Raw genomic sequence first — 20,343 nt, 5'->3', positions numbered from 1 at the left:
AAGAATGCTTAGCTTTTTCCTACTCTCAGTAAATCTTCCTAGAATTCTTTCCTGAGCCCTTTCCGCTTTTCCACCTAGTGTCATTTCTTCTTTCTTTGAATCTGTTACTATGTTGTAGTAACACCTTTTTTCCTGCTTTGCATTATGGTTATTTGAATAGTTGTTTTATGTTCACTACCAAATTATAAGTTGTTTGTGGGCACACTATGTCTTGTTCATCTTTGTGTCTCCTGCAGTGTCCTCACAGTACCTTGTTCAATAAATAACTAAAGACTTAGATGAAATAATGGCAATTGGACATTTTAGATTGTATGAAATTTTCTTAAGCCAATGAGGCTAGTGTAGTTTGTTATGTCATTAATAGCTAATCAGGATGACTTTCTTCTTCCAAACAGTACAAAATACCTTTACATTTTGTTTCCTGAAAGAACTCTTAAAGCCAGAAAGACCTTAGAAATAACCACCTGTGCTGTTGCATCCTCCTGCATTATTAGACAGGATAAGGCTTTTACTGTCACATAGCAGGATAGTAGTAGAGGTAGAAAGAGACGCTAAGTTTTCTGTATGTACTCAGGTGTGATTGAACATTAACACTTGTTATTACTGTGGTAATAACTTCAGATTCGTTAACTGGCACTTAGGATACTTAGAAGCTAAAATATACTTCGTACCTTTAGATTTGTAGTCTCTTTGGCAAGTTTGCAGGCACACATTAAAATGATTTAATAAACAAGGTACTATAATAGTGGCACAAGCTGTTAATTATATAGGAATTCAGAGGAAGGAATCGAGAGTAGTAATGACTGTTTTACACAACTTTTGTAAGTTATGTAAATAAATCCCACTTGGATGAAGTGGAATTTCATTCGGGTCTAAAGAAATGCTGGTCAGAGGAATAGTACAGAAATACTTTGTCATGTTAAGGCATTTAGAAACAATGATACAACCAAACTAGAAACTTGATTCTTCTCACTTTCAGTCCAATAGCCTATTTATATAGTCAGTATTTTTATATGTATTTGGCATTATTCAAAATACTGTATTTCTATTTAAATCAACAAACATTTGAATGTGTCTAAGCCCAAAGTATTATATTAGGCTTTATATATTGTATTAGTTGCAGTCCTTTGTTTCTGCTATCATGAAGACACATAAGCCCAGGTTAGTGAACGCTCAGTTCAGTTCAGTCGCTCAGTCATGTCCAGATCTTTGCGACCCCATGAACCGCAGCTCGCCAGGCCTCTCTGTCTATCACCAACTCCCGGAGTCCACCCAAACCCATGTCCATTGAGTTGGTGATGCCATCCAACCATCTCATCCTCTGTCTTCCCCTTCTCCTCCTGCCCTCAATCTTGCCCAGCATCAGTGTTTTCCAGTGAGTCAGCTCTTCGCATCAGGTGGCCAAAGTATTGGAGTTTCAGCTTCTACGTCAGTCCTTCCAATGAACACCCAGGACTGATCTCCTTTAGGATGAACTGGTTGGATCTCCTTGCAGTCCAAGGGACTCTGAAGAGTCTTCTCCAACACCAAAATTCAAAAGCATCAATTCTTCAGCGCTCAGCCTTCTTTATAGTCCAACTCTCACATCCATACGTGACCACTGGAAAAACCATAGCCTTGATTAGACAGACCTTTGTTGGCAAAGTAATGTCTCTGCTTTTTAATATTGCTGTCTAGGTTGGTCATAACTTTCCTTCCAAGGAGCAAGCGTCTTTTAATTTCATGGCTGCAATCACCATCTGCAGTGATTTTGGAGCCCAGAAAAATAGTCAGCCACTGTTTCCCCATCTATTTGCCATGAAGTGATGGTCATATAGTGTATTCTATGAGCATATAAATTATGGATATGAAATCAATTATGAAAATATTAATTGCAATAATTCTTAAAGATCATCCAAGGGATATTTTTACTGGCAATCTGGAACTACTTAAATCTGCTCTCAGAAGTCAATGAATCTTAAATACAGCAATAGCAATGCTCATTTTTTCCCTATTGTTTATTCTCCTATGTTCCTGGCAACTGTCGCTTTCATAGATTGCATGTACTTTGGGGATAACACACACCCTTGGCAAAGAATAAGTGTTGCAAATATCAGTGAAATCAATATACTTTTTGATGTTTGCACTACTGCCTAGTGTGTATTTAATGAGTGTTCCAGGTTGTAGCTTTAGTAAAATAAATTTTAAAAATGGCATCCATCTGTGTTGTGAAGCACTGAAGTAGCTGTGTCCCTGTACTGCAGTTGAATTGAGTGCACTGTAATTTTTAGTATGTGTGAAGTGTAAATTTTAGCTAGTGTGAAGATGAAACTCTTGAGGGGTAGTTTTGAGAACTTCGTTGCTGTTTAGATTAAATCATATTTTCTTTTCAGTAATGTGATGAATGACTAATCAATTCAAGTATTTTGAAAGTATAACCAGTCATTAGAAAGCATAACATTAGATAGAACAAATCTTCCGAGGCAGCTCTGGTGAAGCTCAGTTGGATTTAATTAGAAAAGTATTGAAATGGTTCAGATTAAGGAAGTTATAACCTTTTGTTGTTGTTTAATAAAAATAACATTCTACTTAAAAATAACATTGAATGAAAGGATTAATATTACATCTAACCTAAATATATTATTTTATACCTAAAAAAGAAATCTAGTAGATGAAACAAATGCCCCTTTTTTGCAAGTAAGGAAAGATAAAGCATGGAGATTGGGAATATGGAACAAAAGAAAATAAATGCAGCTTAATATTCTAATGGTCCTCAAAAAACCAACAATTAACTCTTGAAAAATAAACAAATGCTGTCAAACTCATTAACTATAGGGTATCAGCTCAGTTCAGTCACTTCAGACGTGTCCAACTCTTTGTGACCCCATGGACTGCAGCACGCCAGGCCTCCCTATCCATCAGCAACTCCTGGAGCTTACTCAGACTCATATCCATCGAGTCGGTGATGCCATCCAACCATCTCATCCTCTGTCATACACTTCTCCTCCTGCCTTCAACCTTTCCCAACGTTGGGGTCTTTTCCAGCGAATCAGTTCTTCGCATCAGGTGGCCAAAGTATTGGAGCTTCAGCTTCAGCATCAGTCCTTCCAATGCATATTTAGGACTGATTTCCTTTAGGATTGACTGGTTTGATCTCCTTGCAGTCCAAGGGACTCTCAAGAGTCTTCTCCAAAACCACAGTTCAAAAGCATCAATTCTTCAGTGCTCAGCTTGCTTTATCGCCCTATTTACCTATAGTCCTATACACCTATAGGGTATATATGAATTAAACTAGATTTTTTTATGTGTCATATTAATATAAATGGAAAAGATTGAGACTAGCAAATACAGGAGAAGGAATACCCTCATATACTGCTAGTGGGTTTGTAAATTGAAGTGTCAGTATTGAAGGATAATTTGTCAGTATCAAAATTAAAAATGGGGTTAGAGAAGGGGAGGATGGAAGTTTAAGGTTAACAGAGGCAAATTATTATATATAGGATGGATAAACAACAAGGTCCTACTATATAGTACAGGGAACTATATTCAATATCCTGTGACAAACCATAATGGAAAAGAATGTGAAGAAGAATATATATATGTGCATGTATACATAGTTTCTTTGCATATTTTCTACAACAATATTTTCAACAAAAATGTATTCCTGTATTACTATTGTAGAAAAAGTGCAAGTAGTCTTGCTTATTTCATACAACAATCTGTATCATGTCCAGCAAAACAGTATTCCCATCATTTCCCTTTGTTTAGGCTCTTCATTTATTGCTTTCCACTTACTTAGTTACACCTGGGCAGAAGGAAAAGTAAATGTGGTTCCCTAGGTTCAGTGACTCTGGCCATGCAAAACTTTTGGGAAATTCTCTCTGGGGTGTAAGTTTGAATGAAATGGCAAGTCAGAGGGGCAAGATGTCACCATGGAACAAGGCCTCAAACTGAATCTTAACATTGCCATGTAATTCTTCTGCTTTGGTGAAGCTTCATTAGACTGACTAATATGGGAGATTAAAATTATAAACCAGATTGCAGATTGCCAGTTTTAATTTATCCTGAGAACTAGAAATGCCCATCTTCTGATCAACATGCTCTCTTTAAAGGCAGTCTAAACAGGAAGCAGAATTATAATCACAGTTACTAAGTGAGCACCAGTTCAGTTCTCAGTTCAGTTCAGTTGCTCAGTCATGTCCGACTCTATGCAACCCCATGGACTGCAGCATGCCAGGCCTCCCTGTCCATCACCAACTCCAAGAGTTTACTCAAACTCATATCCATTGAGTCGGTGATGCCATCCAACCATCTCATCTTTTGTCGTCCCCTTCACTTTCATCAAGAGGTTCTTTAATTCTTCTTCACTTCTGCCAGAATGGTGGGGTCATCTGCATATCTGAGGTTATTGATATTTCTGCTGGCAATCTTGATTCCAGCTTGTGCTTCATCTAGTCCAGCATTTCTCATGATGTACTCTGTGTATAAGATAAATAAGCAGGGTGACGATATACAGCCTTCATGTACTCCTTTCCCAATTTGGAACCAGTCTGTTGTTCCATGTCTGAGTTTTATTGATTGCCAAATATCGATAGATCCTAGAAATTTATCTTGGCCTTGGTATTATCAGATATCGCTTTTAACAGTAGTTGTGAGTAACAAACAGAAATAGTACAGAAGAGGTTTTTGTAGGCCAGTGTCTGGAGTGCAAGAGCCAAGCGTTGTTCTTTAAATGTGCAGTTTTCAGAGGTCATAAATACCAGGGGCATAACATAGAGTGTAAGCAGATATTTTAAGTCAGGCTCAGGATAAAGTCTGGAATCCTAATAGTTTGATAAGTTGAATCAGGATGTGCCAGTAATCTGAGTATTGGGAGGTGAATTTGATTTAAGTAAGTCTTATCTTACTAGGGAAATTTGCCATAATATATGGAGTTAATACAGGGAGTTAAAGCTTAGGGGCCCTTTAAGGTGGTCTGCCTGAAATGTGGGAGACTTGGGTGCGATCCCTACCCTGGGTTGGGAAGATCCCCTGGAGAAGGAAATGGCAACCCATTCCAGTGTTCTTGCCTGAGAAGTCCTATGGACAGAGGAGTGTGGCAGGCTTAAATCCGTTAAGAGTCGGACACGACTGAGCAGACCTCACTCAGTAGGTTGTTTTCTGAGGCATTATTGGGCCTGAGCCTGTTCATAGGGCTGGTAAATGACAAAACATCAACCTGGGCCTGCCTTTATTTTTCTTTTAATGAGAAAGTTGAAGTAAACTCTTTCCCCAGAATAATCATTAAGTTTTATTTGCATCATCTAAATATTTTTTCTAAATTAAAAAGCTGCACATATATTTTACTTAATTTAATTGGCATGCACATATTACCTTGTATTCTGTCTTTAAACTTCAGTGAAGATGCTTGTTTGAAATACTCTTTGTCTTTGAATACATAAACATAGTTTTAAAAATGAAATGCTATGTCATGAAAATCTTCCTGTTGGGTATCTTACCCATTTCCCAACCCTGACAGCACTATTGGTATTACTTCCTTTTATTCGTATTGGTGTAGGACACATACTATTGGTGTGTCCTTCCAGAGTTACTTAATAAGAATATACAAATATGCATTCTTATTTCCCTTCTTTTTACAAGAAGGGTAGTGTACTACATAGGCTATCCCACACCTTGCTTTATTAAGATAACAGTATGTTTTGAAAATCTTTTCAAATATATACATAGTTTTTTCTTTTTCTTTTAATCGCTATGTGTTATTGCCCTGTGTGTATTATCGTAGTTTAAGCAATTCTTTCTTGATTCTCTTAGGGATGGTTTTTAGTCTTTTGCTGTTTGTTTCATGGGCTTCTCTGGTAGCTCAGATGGTAAAGAATCTGCCTGTAATTCAGGAGACCCAGGTTTGGTCCCTGGGTTGGGAAGATCCCCTGGAGAAGGAAGTGGTTCCCCACTCCAGTATTCTTGCCTGGGGAGTTCCATGGACAGAGGGGCCTGGCAGGCTACAGTCCATGAGGTCGCAAAGAGGTGGGTTTGTTACAGTCATGATGCAATGAATAACTGTCTATATGTGTAATTTCAGAGGTGTGCAAGTGTATCAGTAGTGTATTAAGTCAGAAGTGGAATTGCTAGGTCAATGTATGCAACTTACTTGGGTGATTTTGATGGATATTCCCAAATTGCCGTCCATAGGTGGTACCAATTTGCACATTCCTCAGCAGTGTCATTTCTACAGCACTGCTAACAAGTATGTTTTCAAACTTCTGGATTTTGCCACCTTAATGAGTGAATGTCAATATAGGTTTTTTTTTTTTTTTAGGATTTATTTATTTTATTTTTGTCTGTGCTGGGTCATTGTTGCTGCATACAGGCTTTCTCTAGTTGCAAATGAGGGTCACTCTTGTGATGCATGGGCTTCTTACTGAGGTGGCTTCTCTTGTTGCAGAGCACAGGCTCTAGGCACCCGGGCTTCAGTAGTTGCAGCGCATGGGCTCAGTTGTTGTGAGGCACTGGCTTAATTGCTCCGTGGCATGTGGGGTCTTCCCGGACTAGAGAGCGAACCCATGTCCCCCTGCGTTGGCAGATGGATTCTTAGCCACTAGACCACCAGGGAAGCCCTCAATATATTTTTAATTTGCATTCTTTTATTATGCGTGATATTAAGTATCTTTTCATAGCTTACAGAGCCATGTTTCTTTCTTTTCCCAACTGTCTTTTTACATCTTTAGCACAGCTTTCTGTTGGCTTGTGAAATAATATTTAATACTTTCTAATGGTTATAATTTTAGTATTTGTATTACATTGTAGTCTGTTATTATAAAATTTTTTATCTTTCTATGGTTGGACACTTGATCTCCTTCTGAAGTGTGGCTGTTATATTTATTTTGCTGTGAACAGTTAATTAAAGTGATTCCCCTTCCTTGGGTTGCTTATTTGGGAATCAAGAATTTTAGGATCTACTGTAGGTTTTTGTACTAATTAGCTATGAGTAAACTGCATAACTTATCTGGATCTTTGTTCCTTCACCTGTAAAAGAGGGATGTTTAATTAAGTGATTTTCTGGTTCTGTGCCCCTTTAAAATTTACCAAAAGCGATACCTTAAGCATAATAGTTTAAAAGTAATAGATACGGAAACAGTAATGTTATACTGTTACAGGTTTTTGTTTGTTTGTTTGTTCTTACTAACTTGTTCTGTTTCTTGTTGCATGGATAATGCTTTTCTTCGGTAACAGAATTATCTTTTACTTGCTTCCCCTGACATTTCTTGATTAGAAATACCTCTTCATCTTTTTTCAGTTCACATAAAAGTTATTTTTTAGAGGCACGCTTTTTTTGAAGAAGGATGGGGACTCTTAGGGAAGAGAAAAATGCACTGGTTTTGATTTAATTTAATCCATGTCATAAATGTACATGTTAATCTTCATTACTATATAACTGCTGCCAATTGGCCTATTCAGTTTTCCAGACTCAGTTGGATCTCCTTAAATCTGTTTAAATGGTCTCTCATCAAAAATTAGCACATTCAACTAGTTACACCATTTCTTCAGTACAAAGCTGGGAATTAAATTGTAATAGTCTGTTCTCAGGGGGATAATTTTTTCTCTCAGTTTACTTGGCATCTTTGGAAATTACACTAGAGAAGATGAGTAGATATATATATTTTGATGTGTACTTTGGGGATGAGATTAAAATCAGTGGTGAAGTCAGATGTAGACAGTAACATTTGAATTACAATGCCAAATGTAAGTGGAATGTTCCTATAACTCAGGACCTCCGAAGTTTAAAAATCCTCTGAAGCCATAGCATACAGAAATGGGTTCTCAAAGCTAGTAAGTTTTGAACCATGTATATACTGTTTTAGTCTCTCCCCCTAACTGAAATAGGTTAAATTTTGCCTTATCTTTTTTCACCAGAGGTATGAGAACATGAAAGAGAGAAAACAAACCCTAAAACTCCTGTAGGCAGTTCTCTCATCAGTAGATAAACTCTTCTCTGGGGAGGAGAGATGAGCTTACTTTGTGCACAGCTGTTTAGTAGTAGAGTTGAGACTAGATCTTGAGTCATTGGATTCCTATTCCATTTCACCTTCTGTATTACTTAATGTTGTCGTTATTATTTTAGTTTCTTTCCTGTTTGTCTTCCACATCTCTTATGCAGTTAGATTTTTTTTTGGCCATGCTACACAGCTTGCGCGACCTTAGTTCCCCAATCAGAGATTGAACCCAGGCCTTCAGAAGTGAGAGCACAGAATCTTAACCACTGGACTGCCAGGGAAATCCCTGGTCCAGCTTTTGGATTGGTTGTTATTTGTCTTTCACATTGAAAACTTTCAAGTGCCCTTTTCTTTTTGTTGTTAGTGATGAATATTGTTTTCACCAGATACGAGTATTTTAGTTGTGCTTGTTTTTGTTATAGACAGAAGCAATGCTGTGTATGAATGCACTTGTAGGTTTGGAAAATGTAAATTTAAAAATGAATTGGAAGTTGACTGACAGGAAGAAAACAAAAGGACGATCTCCTTGGTGCTGGAATTTGCTAAATTATGTGCAATAAAATGAGGTGACTTCTAGGATAGAAAGGAATGTAAGAATTGTGTTGCTGAAGCTTAGGTTATATGACATAGAAAAAACTAATCATTTCCCACTTTATCTGTAAGGGCAAGATTTAGCTCCAACTTTGATGTTGGAGCTAAGTTGAATGAAGGAGGCTAGGAGAAAGATATACTTGAGATTATAGATATTGATCTCAGAGAAGAGTCAGTAACCAGCTCAGGGAGACAACTAAGTAGTCTAACTTGACTTGGACCCAAACAACAGAAGACATAGTATATTGGGGCTGAGAAATATACTTAAATGTACAGAGCCAGTACCTGTGTAATTTGTAACTTGACATTTTTCATGTTAAAGTAAAATTGTTAAATATTTTAAGCAGTTATAATGTAACGACCTCTGTGTTAGACTGTTTTCAGAAAGGTAAAGAATAATTTTGACCTTAGAGGAAACTCAGAACCAAGTGTGTATGTTGAAGGTGGGGCAAACTTATGTATGTTACAAATATGTGAATATGTGAGTATATGTACAAAGTACAAGATAATTTAAATCAGGAAGAAGTAAACTATGCTTTGAGAAAATCAAAGAGGAGAAGCATGGTTACTTTTTGTGATTTGAATGAATTGCCACTACAAAAAGTCTTGTAATCTGGAAGAAATGCCTGTTTCTCCTTCAGTCACTTGTGAATGGCTTTACAGTGAGTTCTTTTGGTATAGCACTTAAGCAAATTTCTCAGACATCCATAGCTGCATCCTTACCAGAGTGTCTGATCTCAGCCCAGTTGGGAGTGGCCCCTTTACAGATATATTCCTTTTTGTTGCTCTGAAATAGCCCTGTAAGTAGTGACTGCTCCCTATATCTGAAGTCTCTACCCCTTAGTACTTCTTTGCCTATTGTAATTAATAATGCTTTATGTTAAACTTTCCCTGTTCAAATTACCATGTGGTTTCTTCTAATTGTACCTTAACTGATATATCAGGTTTATGAGTCGTAGTATTTGTCTCATTTGATTGTTCTGAGGATTTAATGGGATAATACATGGTATTGTCAAGTGTTTAGAATACTGTCTGCCATTAAATAGTGTTTATTAGTTTTAATGCTGTTATTATCATCATCATCACTGTCACTGCCATTTGCTAGGAATAATATTTCTACTTTTTATCCATAGGATGTTTCGTCTTAACTCACTTTCTGCATTGGCAGAACTGGCAGTGCGCTCTCGATGGTACCATGGAGGATCACAGCCCACCCAGATCAGGCGACGGCTGATGATGGTGGCTTTTCTTGGAGCGTCTGCAATAACTGCAAGTACTGGTCTGTTGTGGAAAAGGTGAGTGTTAACTGACCATCCTATTCCTGCATGTACTTTTATTCTTCCAGTTATCTCTTCTATGGAAAAGGGATTGATTTCTGGCTTAATATTATTCTATTATATGAGTATACCATATTTCTTTTATCCGTTTTATCTATCAGCATATATTTGGGTTGTTTCCACGTTTTAGCTATTATGAGTAATGCTGCTATTAACACGAGTGCAAAAATCTCCTCATGACCCTGCTTTCAGTTCTTTTGGATATATAACCATAAGTGGAATTGCTGGATTTTATGTTAGTTCTATTTTTAATTTTTTGAGCGACCTTTTCTTGTAGAATTGTTAATGAATTTCATTACTGTTACTCCTGCTAAGCTCTACCTGAGAATCTATTTGTTTAATATGATGGACCTTCTTGATTGATAGATTTTTTTTTTATTTTTATTTTTTGCATATCCAGGGCCCTTGCAGAATCTCCACCGTCTGCAAACATCAAGAGTGAGCTTGGTGATAAAGGGAAGAGTAAAGAGGAAGGGGAAGATTGTAATGCTGAGAAAAAGGCCGCAGGTGTTTGTCTTGAGCCTTATCCAGAAGAGAAAAAGAAGAAACGTTCTGGATTCAGAGATAGGAAAGTATGGAACACAGTCTTATAAATTAATTAGAACTATAGTTAATTATATTTTAGAATAATGCTATTGAGTCTTTTATCAGATATTTCAAATGATTTATATTCTCTTTGAAGTGATTCACTTCTTTGCAATTTTCCATCATGTTCTGAGGCAAATGTATTCTTTGAATGTGAAGTTAATTGGGGTAGTGAGAAGAATATAGGATTTGTAGTCAAAATTAATATATCTTTTCTCTGTTCTTCAATTTAACTACCTAAGGTGATCATTGCTTTTTGTATCTTTCTCATGCTGAATGGTCTCTTGTATGTCAAGTTGAGTCTGTGATATACTGATATGTGATGCCAAATTATAAAGGCAGAAGATCTCTTTGGAAGTCTACAAATCAACTACTTTTTGAAGACAGCATAAACTTTACATTCTAGCATTTAAAATCTTTAACAGAGTATGTTGTTGTATATAGCTTTACCTGTGGAAAGTTTGAGCTCCTCTCTAGTAATCCCTGTGATAGTGGACATTTGAATTTAGCAGACGTGTGATGAAAAGTCAAAAGGTTGAATTTCTTAGACATTTTGCATGTTAGCATTGAAATTCAGAAAATTACCTTTACTTGCTAAAAAATATAACTAATCAATACAACAAGATAATTTGAGTTATGTGTGGGGAGCAAGTATAATTGCAAGCAAGAATAGTTCCTTTGAGAATTTAGATCTTCTCTTTACTTGGAGGAAGCTCTTAAATATGTCATTCTCCAAATCCACTTCTGATTAAAGTGAACTTGAGCAGAATTTATGCATTACAAGTTAATTATCCATCATTCCATTGTTTCCAAAATGATACATCTATTTAATCTTCTGCCCTGAGTGAACTTAAGGAAAGTTCAAATTTATCTTGCCACCAGCAGTTTCATTTATAGTCAAATGTTACATTTTATACTGTAGGGCTAAAATGACCCAAATAAACATTTATTTTTGAACCTTCTGTTTTCTGCTTCTACTTTCTACTTAGCAGTTGAGTTGACTATATCCTGTACTTCACAGAAAAAATAAAAGCTATCAGTGTAGTTTACTTAATTGATAACTCCCAAAGCTATAAACCCTTTTTAATCTAAATCTGAAATATAGTCTTTCTTTCGCTGAAGTCTCAGTGAATAGGCAATCATCCCATTTGTCATTTTGTCCCCCCAAACCTATTTAAGCACTTATTCTTTCTCCATCCTTTTTTCTTAGTTACTCTTTGTTATTCATTCTTTTACATAGTCTATGTATAGACATGTTAAAGATTCTTCTCTCATTAATTAAATTATAAGCTTCATTTTTAGCTATAGTACATATGTACAATGGAATATTACTCAGCCATAAAAAGGAATGCATTTGAGTCAGTTCTAATAAGATGGATGAACCTAAAGCCTATTATACAGAATGAAGTAAGTCAGAAAAAAACAGATATCATGTATTAATGCATATGTTTGGAATCTAGAACAGTGGTACTGATGAACGTATTTGCAGGGCAGCAGTGAACACTTCCGTTGGTGGCTTCCCTGGTGGCTCAGATGGTGAAGAAGCTGCCCACAATGTGGGAGACCTGGGATCGATCCCTGGGTAGGGAAGATCCCATGGAAAAGGGAATGGCAACCCACTCCAGAATTCTCGCCTGAAAAATTCCATGAACAGAGGAGCCTGGAGAGCTACAGTCCATGGGGTTGCAAAGAATTGGACATGACTGAGTGACTAACACTTTCAGTTTCAGTGGAGACACAGACATAGAGAACAGACTTGTGGACACAGGGAGAGGGAAAGTAGAGAGTGGGACGAATGGAGAGAGTAGCACGGAAACATACACATTACCTAGTATGTAAAATAGGTAGCCGGTGGGGATTTGCTGTATTACTCAGGGAACTCAGACCGGGGCTCTGTGACAACCTTTCATCAAGCTGGGATGGGGTGGGAGGTGGGATGGAGGTTCAAGAGGGAGAGGAAGTAGGTATACCTGTGGCTGATTCATGCTGATATATGGCAGAAACCAACATAATATTGTAAAACAATTATCTTTAAATTAAAAAATAATAAGCTTCAGTTTTGATCATACACTTTTTTCTAGATACTATCCTATTCAGATTTTTATCCTGGAATACCAAACTGCTACCATCTTTACACGCTGCCTTTGATATCATCATGCCTGCATGCTCAGTAGCTCAGTCATGTCCGACTCTTTGTGACCCCGTGGCCTGTAGCCCACCAAGCTCCTCTGTCCATGGGATTTTTCCAGCAAGAATACTGGAGTGGGTTGCCATTTCCTCTTCCAGGAATCTTCCCACCTCTTGTGTCTCCTGCATTGCAGGCCAGTTCTTTACCTCTGAGCCATCATTTTCATGTAAACTTTTTACTTTTGTTCTTTTATGTTCTTTTGATTTTTCTGTAATATTTTGAATATCCAGTGAGACAAATAGAGACTACTATAATAAATATACATGTACCCACACTCATTTTTATCAGGTTTTAACATTTGGCTATATTTGCTTCAGTTTTTTGTGTTTTCCTCTCTTTGTAAGAAGAAACAGTGAATATAAAAAATACATTGTTGTGTACTCTCCTATTCTCATTTTTCTCTCTTCCTCTTCAGATGTAAAAAAGTGTTCTGAATTTGTTTTTATTCCTGTGCTTGGCCTGGTTGTTTTGTGTGTTTTATTTTAATTAAAAAAAATTCTCAAGCACAAAGATCTAGGACAGTCGTATCACTTAGTTCATGGCATACTATTGTCGTTAGTTTGTGCATGCTTCTCTTTTTTATTTTATTTAGCTTTGTTTTATTTTTTTAGTTTTAATTTTACTGTCCCTTTTGAAACCTCAAGTTCTCAATTCTGAAAAATTCTTACACACTGCTTCAATACTGATTCACTGTCATTTCTTTTCTTTTGGAATTCTTTTTAAATGTCCTTTCTTTTCTTTTGAGTCCTTACAATGTATCACGTATATCTTTTAAATATTTTTCATATTGTTTTCTCGTTAGTTCTTCCAGAACTCCCTCAAGATCTCTTTTGTTTTTCTTCCAATATTTTTTCTGGTAAACACATATACCGTAACATTTACCATCTTAACCAGTTTTGAGTGTTTGGTTTAGTGGTAATAAAAACATTCATTATATTGTGCAACCATCACCATCATCCGTCTTCATAACTGTTTCATCTTATAACACAGAAAATCTATACCCATTAAACAGAACTCCCTACTATCCCCTCTCTCCCATCCCCCTAGCAACCACCATTCCACTTTCTATGATTTTTGAATACCTAAGTAAAAAAAAACCTCATGCAAGTGGATTCGTATAGATTTTGTTTTTTTGTAATTGGCTTATGCACCTAGTTCTCAAGGCTTATCACAATGTAGCATATGTCAGAATTTCTTAGGGCTGAGTAATATTCCACTGTATGTATATACCATGTTTTGCTTATCCACTCATCTGTTTATGGATATTTAGGTTGCTTCCACATTTTAGCTATCATAAATGATGATGCTCTGAACATGGGTATACACATATCTCTTTGAGACCTTGCTTTTCATTCTTTGGGGTATATACCCAGAAGTGAAATTGCTTTATCATATGGTAATTCTATTTTCAGTTTTTTTTTTTTTTTTAATGGAAGTGCTTGTTTTTATGGAAGCACTGTTTCTGGCAGTGCTGCACCATTTGATGTTCACACCAGCAAGGGTTCCTCTTTTACCACATCTTTGCTAACACTTGTTATTTTTTTGTTTTTTTGATATTAGCCATCCTAATGGGTGTAAGGTAGTATCTTGGTGTAGTTTTCGTTTGTATTTCCCTGATGATCAATGATGTTGAGCATTTTTTCAAGTGCTTTTTGGGCATTTGTATATCTTCTTTGGAGAATTGTCTGTTCACATCCTTTGCCCATTTTAAAATTTTCTTTAATGGAGTTTTAGTAGCTTTTATATGATCTGATTGCTAATTCCTGCAGATTACCTTTTTACTCTATTGATATTATTGTTTGATGTACAACATGTTTTTTGTAACTTATATATGGTGTTTTGGGTTTTTTTTTTGGCCACTTTATTTTTTTAATTGAAGGATAATTGCTTTACGGAATTTTGTGGTTTTCTGCCAAACATCAACAATAATCAGCCATAGGTACACCCATGAAGTCTTTCTTTTTTTTCTATCGTTGCATATGCTTTTGGCATCACATCCAGGAAAGCACTGCTAAGTCTAGTGTCTTGAAGCTTTTGTCCTATGTTTTCTTCTAAGAGTTTTCTAGTTTTAGATCTTTCATTTTGGTCTTTGATTCACTGTGTGTTAATTTTTTAATATCGAGTTAGATAAGGATGCGACTTCATCTTTTTTTAAAGTTTTCTTGTTTTTTTTCTTTTTTGGCTGCATTTCACAGCATACAGAACTTCCCTGACTAGGGATCAGACCCGTGCCCACTGCAGTGGCATTGGAAGTCTTAACCGTTGTACCACCAGGGAAGCCCCCAACTTCATTTTTTTGTATGTGGATATCCTGTTTTCCCAACACTATTTGTCAGAAATACTGTCCTTTCTCCACTGAATGATTTTGGCATCCTTGTCAAAAATCATTTGTTGATATATATGAGGGTTTATTTCTGGGCTTTCTTTTCTCTTTGTTTGGTGTATATGCCTATCTTTATGCCAATACCACATTCTTCTTATGACTATAATAACTTTTGAAATCAAAAAGTTAGAGTCCTCCAATTTTGTTCTTCTTTCAAAATTATGTTGGTTCTTTGGAGTTCCTTGAGATTCCATGATGGACACATGGATTTTTTTTCTATACCTTGGCTATCGTGAACAAAGCTGCAGTGAACATGGAGTACAGATACCACTTTGAGATGCTGATTTCATTTCCTCTGGCTATATACCCAAAAGCTGGATTATTGGGTCATATGATAGTTCTATTTTTAATTTCTTGAGGAACCTCCATACTGTTTTCCATAGTGACTGAATCAATTTAACATTTCCACCAGCAGTGCAGAAGTGTCTGCTTTTCTCGATACCCTCACCGATACTGTTATCTATCTTCTTTAAAAACAACAGTTTATTTTACATTGGAGCGTAGTTGATGAGCAGTATTACGTTAATTTCAGGTGTACAGCACTGTGATTCAGTTGTACACTTGCAGGTATCTATTTCAAATTCTTTTTCCATTTAGGTTATTATAGAATATTGAGCAGAATTCCCTGTGCTATACAGTATTCCTTGTTCTTTATCTGTTTTAAATATAGCAGTGTATACATGTCAGTCCCAAACTCCGAGTCTGTCCCTCCCCTCACCATGAGTTTGTTCTCTTAAGTCTATGAGTCTGTTTCTATTTTGCAAATAAGTTCATTTGTATCATTTACTTAGATTCATACATAAGCCAATATCATATGATATTTGTCCTTCTGACTTACTTTACCTCATGTGATAAACTCCAGGTCCATCTGTGTTGCTGTAAATGGAATTACATTTCATTCTTTTTAATGGCTGAGTAATATTCTCTTGAGTATATGTACCACATCTTCTTTATCCATTCATCTGTCAATAGATATTTAGTTTGCTTCCATCTCTTGGCTGTTGTAAACAGTGCTGCATTGAACACTGGGATACATGGATTTTTTCCAAACAATGTTTTCCTCCAGATATATGCTCAGGAGTGGGATTGCTGGATCATGTGGTAGCTCTGTTTTTAGTTTTTTAAGGGACCTCCATATTGTTCTCTGTAGTAGCTATACCAATTTACATTCCCATCAACAGTGTGGGAGGATTCCCTTTTTACCACACCCTCTCCAGCATTTATTGTTTGTGGACTTTTTGATGATGACCATCCTGACTGGTGTCAGGCCCTCATTATAGTTTTAGTTTGCATTTCTCTGATACTTAGTGGTGTTGAGCATCTTTTCACATGCCTTTTGGAGAAGAAACAATATAACAAATTCAATAAAGACTTTAAAAAAAACTAGATTGCTAAGTGAAAGAAACAAAAATATACAGTATATCTATATTAAACTCTAAAAATATGGAAATGCAGAAAGTCTGTTACTTTACCTATTATTTCAAACTAAAACTAATTAATAATATTCAGCAGTGTATTTTTTGGGTAGCAGTGAAGGATCTGATTTTCAGTCTGTAAATCATTGACTTTTTAAGTTGTTCTTTTTCTGCCTTTATCTTACATATGATTGACTTAACATTTTAGTTGACAAAGCCATCTTTGGCATTAGCTGTAGCTTATACCCTGAATATTGCAAACTGATTACTTTTGTTTTGTAGCTGGTATGACCCAGCATATGTACTAAAATATAAAGTGCCTTTGGTTTAAGACTTGTAGCTAAGTTTCAAGGCTGCTAAGGGGTTGAAAGGCTGCTAAGGAAATGCTTAGTGTGTCTGCCATGTGCCAAATCTATTGAAAAATTTTCTGAAATCAGTATTCAGACTTTAATGCAAATTAGCTTTAGAAAGATTCCTGTCATGTATAGTTACGAATTAGCATTCCTTTCTTGGTGACTGAAAGCACATCTGGTAATGGAATTGAGCCCATTGTTTACCAGCTGCTATCGGTGACCTCAAAGTGACCATCTAGCCAGAAATGACAGTTACAGTAATAGCTGTGTTAATAAAGCAAATTAAAACATTAATAATTTTTTTAAAAATATAGACATTGAATAATGTTTTTTATAGACATTGAATTCACTGGTAGATTTTTTAAATTTTTATTTGAAGGATAATTGCCTTACAATATGGATTTTTAGATCGTATTTCCTTGACATATTTTCTAGCCAGTTATTTATAAGATACTATTTAGTATTGGTCATCTCAACATATAAAATTCAGGTATGAGAGAAATCTTTTCATCAAAGTACGATATAGATTGTACAAGAATATTATGCAAAAGATAACAGTATTTTTGTATGTTTCATGTACAGATGGGGTCTTGGGTGCTAGATAAGGAAATGGACTCTTATATTAACATTATATTAACTTTTATATTAGATTTTATGTTAATGTTATACTCTTTTAGTTAAATGTATACCATATATAATTTTGTTCCTATTCAAATATTTTCTTGTGTTCTTCCCATGTCTACTCTTTTCTAAATATGCTATATTTACATGTTCTCTGGAAGTCTAATGTTTCAGTCCAGAGTAAAAGTCTTTGCTTCAGACGTGTTAATAATTGAGTTTCTGTGATATGTAATTTTATTTTTTATGCTGTTGTTTAATGTCCTTTGTATTTGAAAGAGTTGTTCAGATCTGTGGAAGTCCCTTGTCTGTTTTGTTTTAGAATTCAGGAAATTGCATGAAAGTAAAACTGTAAAATCAATCCCTTCCAGAAAACTTGGTATTTAAAAAATGATAGGCTCTCATGTGTATGGAGCCTTTGACTGAGACTTTTTGACTGAGACTTTTTGAATTCTTGTATGACATTTTTCTTTTGCTTGCTTTCAGTGATTTAGAAAATTAGGAAACTATTCAAAAACTTCTAAGGCTTCCCTGGTGGCCCAGTGGTTAAGAATCCACCTTGGATTGCAGGGGACACCGGTCAATCCCTGGTCCAGGAATATTCCAGATGCCTTAGGGCAGCTAAGCCTGTGGGCTTACAACTGCTTAGCCTGCACACCCTAGAGCTGAGAGTACCTTCACTGGTAGCAACTAGAGAAAGCTCTCATGCAGTAATGAAGACCCAAAACAGCCAAAATTTAAATAAAATAAAGTTGCTTAGAAAGGGAGGGGACATACATATACATATATATATATATGGAGAGAGAGAGAGAGAGAGAGTTATGACTGATTTGTGATGCTGCCCAGCAGAAACCAACCAACACTGTAAGGCAATCATCCTCCAACTAAGAAAAGTGCTTAAGAAACATTCTAAACATTCTAAACAAAACTTACACAATCACTGCTCCAACTGAAGTATGAGTAGTATATCACAGGTTTTTGAGACACGAGTAATTTCTAATATTAAAAAAAAAGTTATAGGAAAAATGGTATAAAATTTCTCCCAAGTAAGAGAAAATACATGAAAATGAGAATTGCTTAATACAGTGACACTTTCTGAATTTCTAATTTTAGGTGATGGAATATGAGAATAGGATTCGTGCATATTCCACACCAGATAAAATCTTCCGCTATTTTGCCACCTTGAAAGTAATCAGTGAGCATGGCGAATCTGAAGTGTTTATGACACCACAAGATTTTGTGCGATCCATAACACCCAATGAAAAACAACCAGAACGTAAGTTGCTACAGTGAAAAATAAGATTGTGGTATTTACTTCATTATATGCTACTTTGTTTCTCTGTATCGCCTAAACTATGTAATTCCATGCAATAAGTATATTCACTGTGTAGCTGCTGGATGTGAGGCATTATGTTAGGCTTTAGGAGTAGAAAAGAGGAGCCTGTAATCTGAAATGTTGAGGGGATTATACGCCTCTGGTTGAGATTCATTGCTTGTTATAAAACTGTTCCTGAAGGCAATGTATTATGGATGTGACTGCTATCAGGTTGCTGTTTGGTGGGATAGACAGAGATAGTAACAGGCAATTTCAGGAATGTGATGATTTGTTAAAGAACAGGTGCTATGGCAGTGTAAGTAAGGGGCACTTAACTCAACCTGAAAGTTTAGAGAATGGTTTCTAGAGAATACTTTTAAGTTTGAATAAAAGTTTTAAAGAACAGAGGAAAGGATGTCTCATCTAGATGAACCAGGCTGAAGAAATGAGATGTGAGGAAAGAAAATAAAGGGCTTAATATTATAAGTTAAAGGTAATAATTTGCAAATGCTTTTGGGAGACATGCTGGGAAAAATGACTCTGTCATTTTCTTCAGTTAAAAAATCAGTTCTTCCACTGAAGCAAATCATTATGCTGTCCAAAATGGACAGAATCAACTTTTTGGATCACTGAAATCTAATTAAAAAAAGTTACAGCAACCAGGGTAATGTTTAATGAAGAAAAGCCAATAAATTTTGGGAAGAAAGTGTTGTGACCCTTTGCTTACCTGCCTACCATGCACTATTTCCCAGCTTAGCAGCACTCATGGGGATGGCAACCTACATTCCTAGTGTGGCTTACTAGTGATGGGGAATTCAGTGAGGGGCAATATATAGAGTTTTGTTTTTTAAAAAGTGGATGTGCCTTTTAACTCATCTGATAGTTTACTGACCTACCAGTGCAAAGATTTGCTTTTCATTTCACCCACCTCAAGATGTCATCTATTTTAAAAATTTAAAGACATGTATACCACCTGTAACCCATCAGGCCAAGAGACGGCAGATAGGACCAGCGGCAGACAGACTAAAAAGCTTAGGAAGGAGGAGGATGAGAATAAAGACATTTCAGGGAATAAGAGCTTTGAAAGACTACTGCCTAGGGAATCCAAAGTGATACTCAGGGCCTGATGCATACTTGGAAAAGACTTGAGTGGCCTTGTATTTCTTGTTGATAGCGTGCTCCATGGAAGTGGAGGTAAGTTAAGACGGAGTTATAGGAGAGTCTAGCTAAACATCAAAAGAGCACCCTAGCTCAGAGCCAATCTACAAACACTAGAATAGCTGGGATGTGTTTTGTTTGTTGGTTTGTTATTTTTTGCATCTAACATTTAAGGAAATTCTGTGAGGGCACTTGATGACTGCTTAAATAATAGAGCAGAAACTTCACTAATGACACATGAGGAAGAATACAGTCTTTGCAACAATAGTTTGGAAAAATCACTAAACAAAGTGATGACTATAGTCCTCAGCAAGTTACAGTGTCAAACCCTGGGAAAAAGAGAGAATCTGATTTCCAGAATTACCACATTGCAATATTAGAAATGTCTAATTTTCAGTTTGAAGAATTGCATGGCTTATCAGCAATTATC

At 36.1% G+C, this 20,343-nt stretch overlaps 1 protein-coding gene across 5 annotated transcripts in view; it reads left to right on the top strand.

Moving 5' to 3' along the window:
* The window catches only part of MICU1 (mitochondrial calcium uptake 1), a 214,504-nt gene that overhangs the window by 21,704 nt on the left and 172,457 nt on the right, over positions 1 to 20,343 (top strand). For all 5 annotated transcript variants that reach the window (XM_043926758.1, XM_043926757.1, XM_043926756.1 and 2 more), the window contains exons 2-4: positions 9,695 to 9,856; positions 10,299 to 10,470; positions 18,554 to 18,716. In XM_043926758.1, the coding sequence (XP_043782693.1) occupies positions 9,696 to 9,856; positions 10,299 to 10,470; positions 18,554 to 18,716 (496 nt within the window). In that variant the 5' untranslated portion in view covers position 9,695. The remainder of the gene's footprint in view (positions 1 to 9,694; positions 9,857 to 10,298; positions 10,471 to 18,553; positions 18,717 to 20,343) is intronic.

Source organism: Cervus elaphus, chromosome 15 (genome assembly GCF_910594005.1).
Source record: "Cervus elaphus chromosome 15, mCerEla1.1, whole genome shotgun sequence".
Classification (NCBI taxonomy): domain Eukaryota; kingdom Metazoa; phylum Chordata; class Mammalia; order Artiodactyla; family Cervidae; genus Cervus; species Cervus elaphus.
The sequence above is the reverse complement of the archived record's forward strand: the minus strand, read 5'-3'. Positions and strand labels throughout refer to the sequence as shown.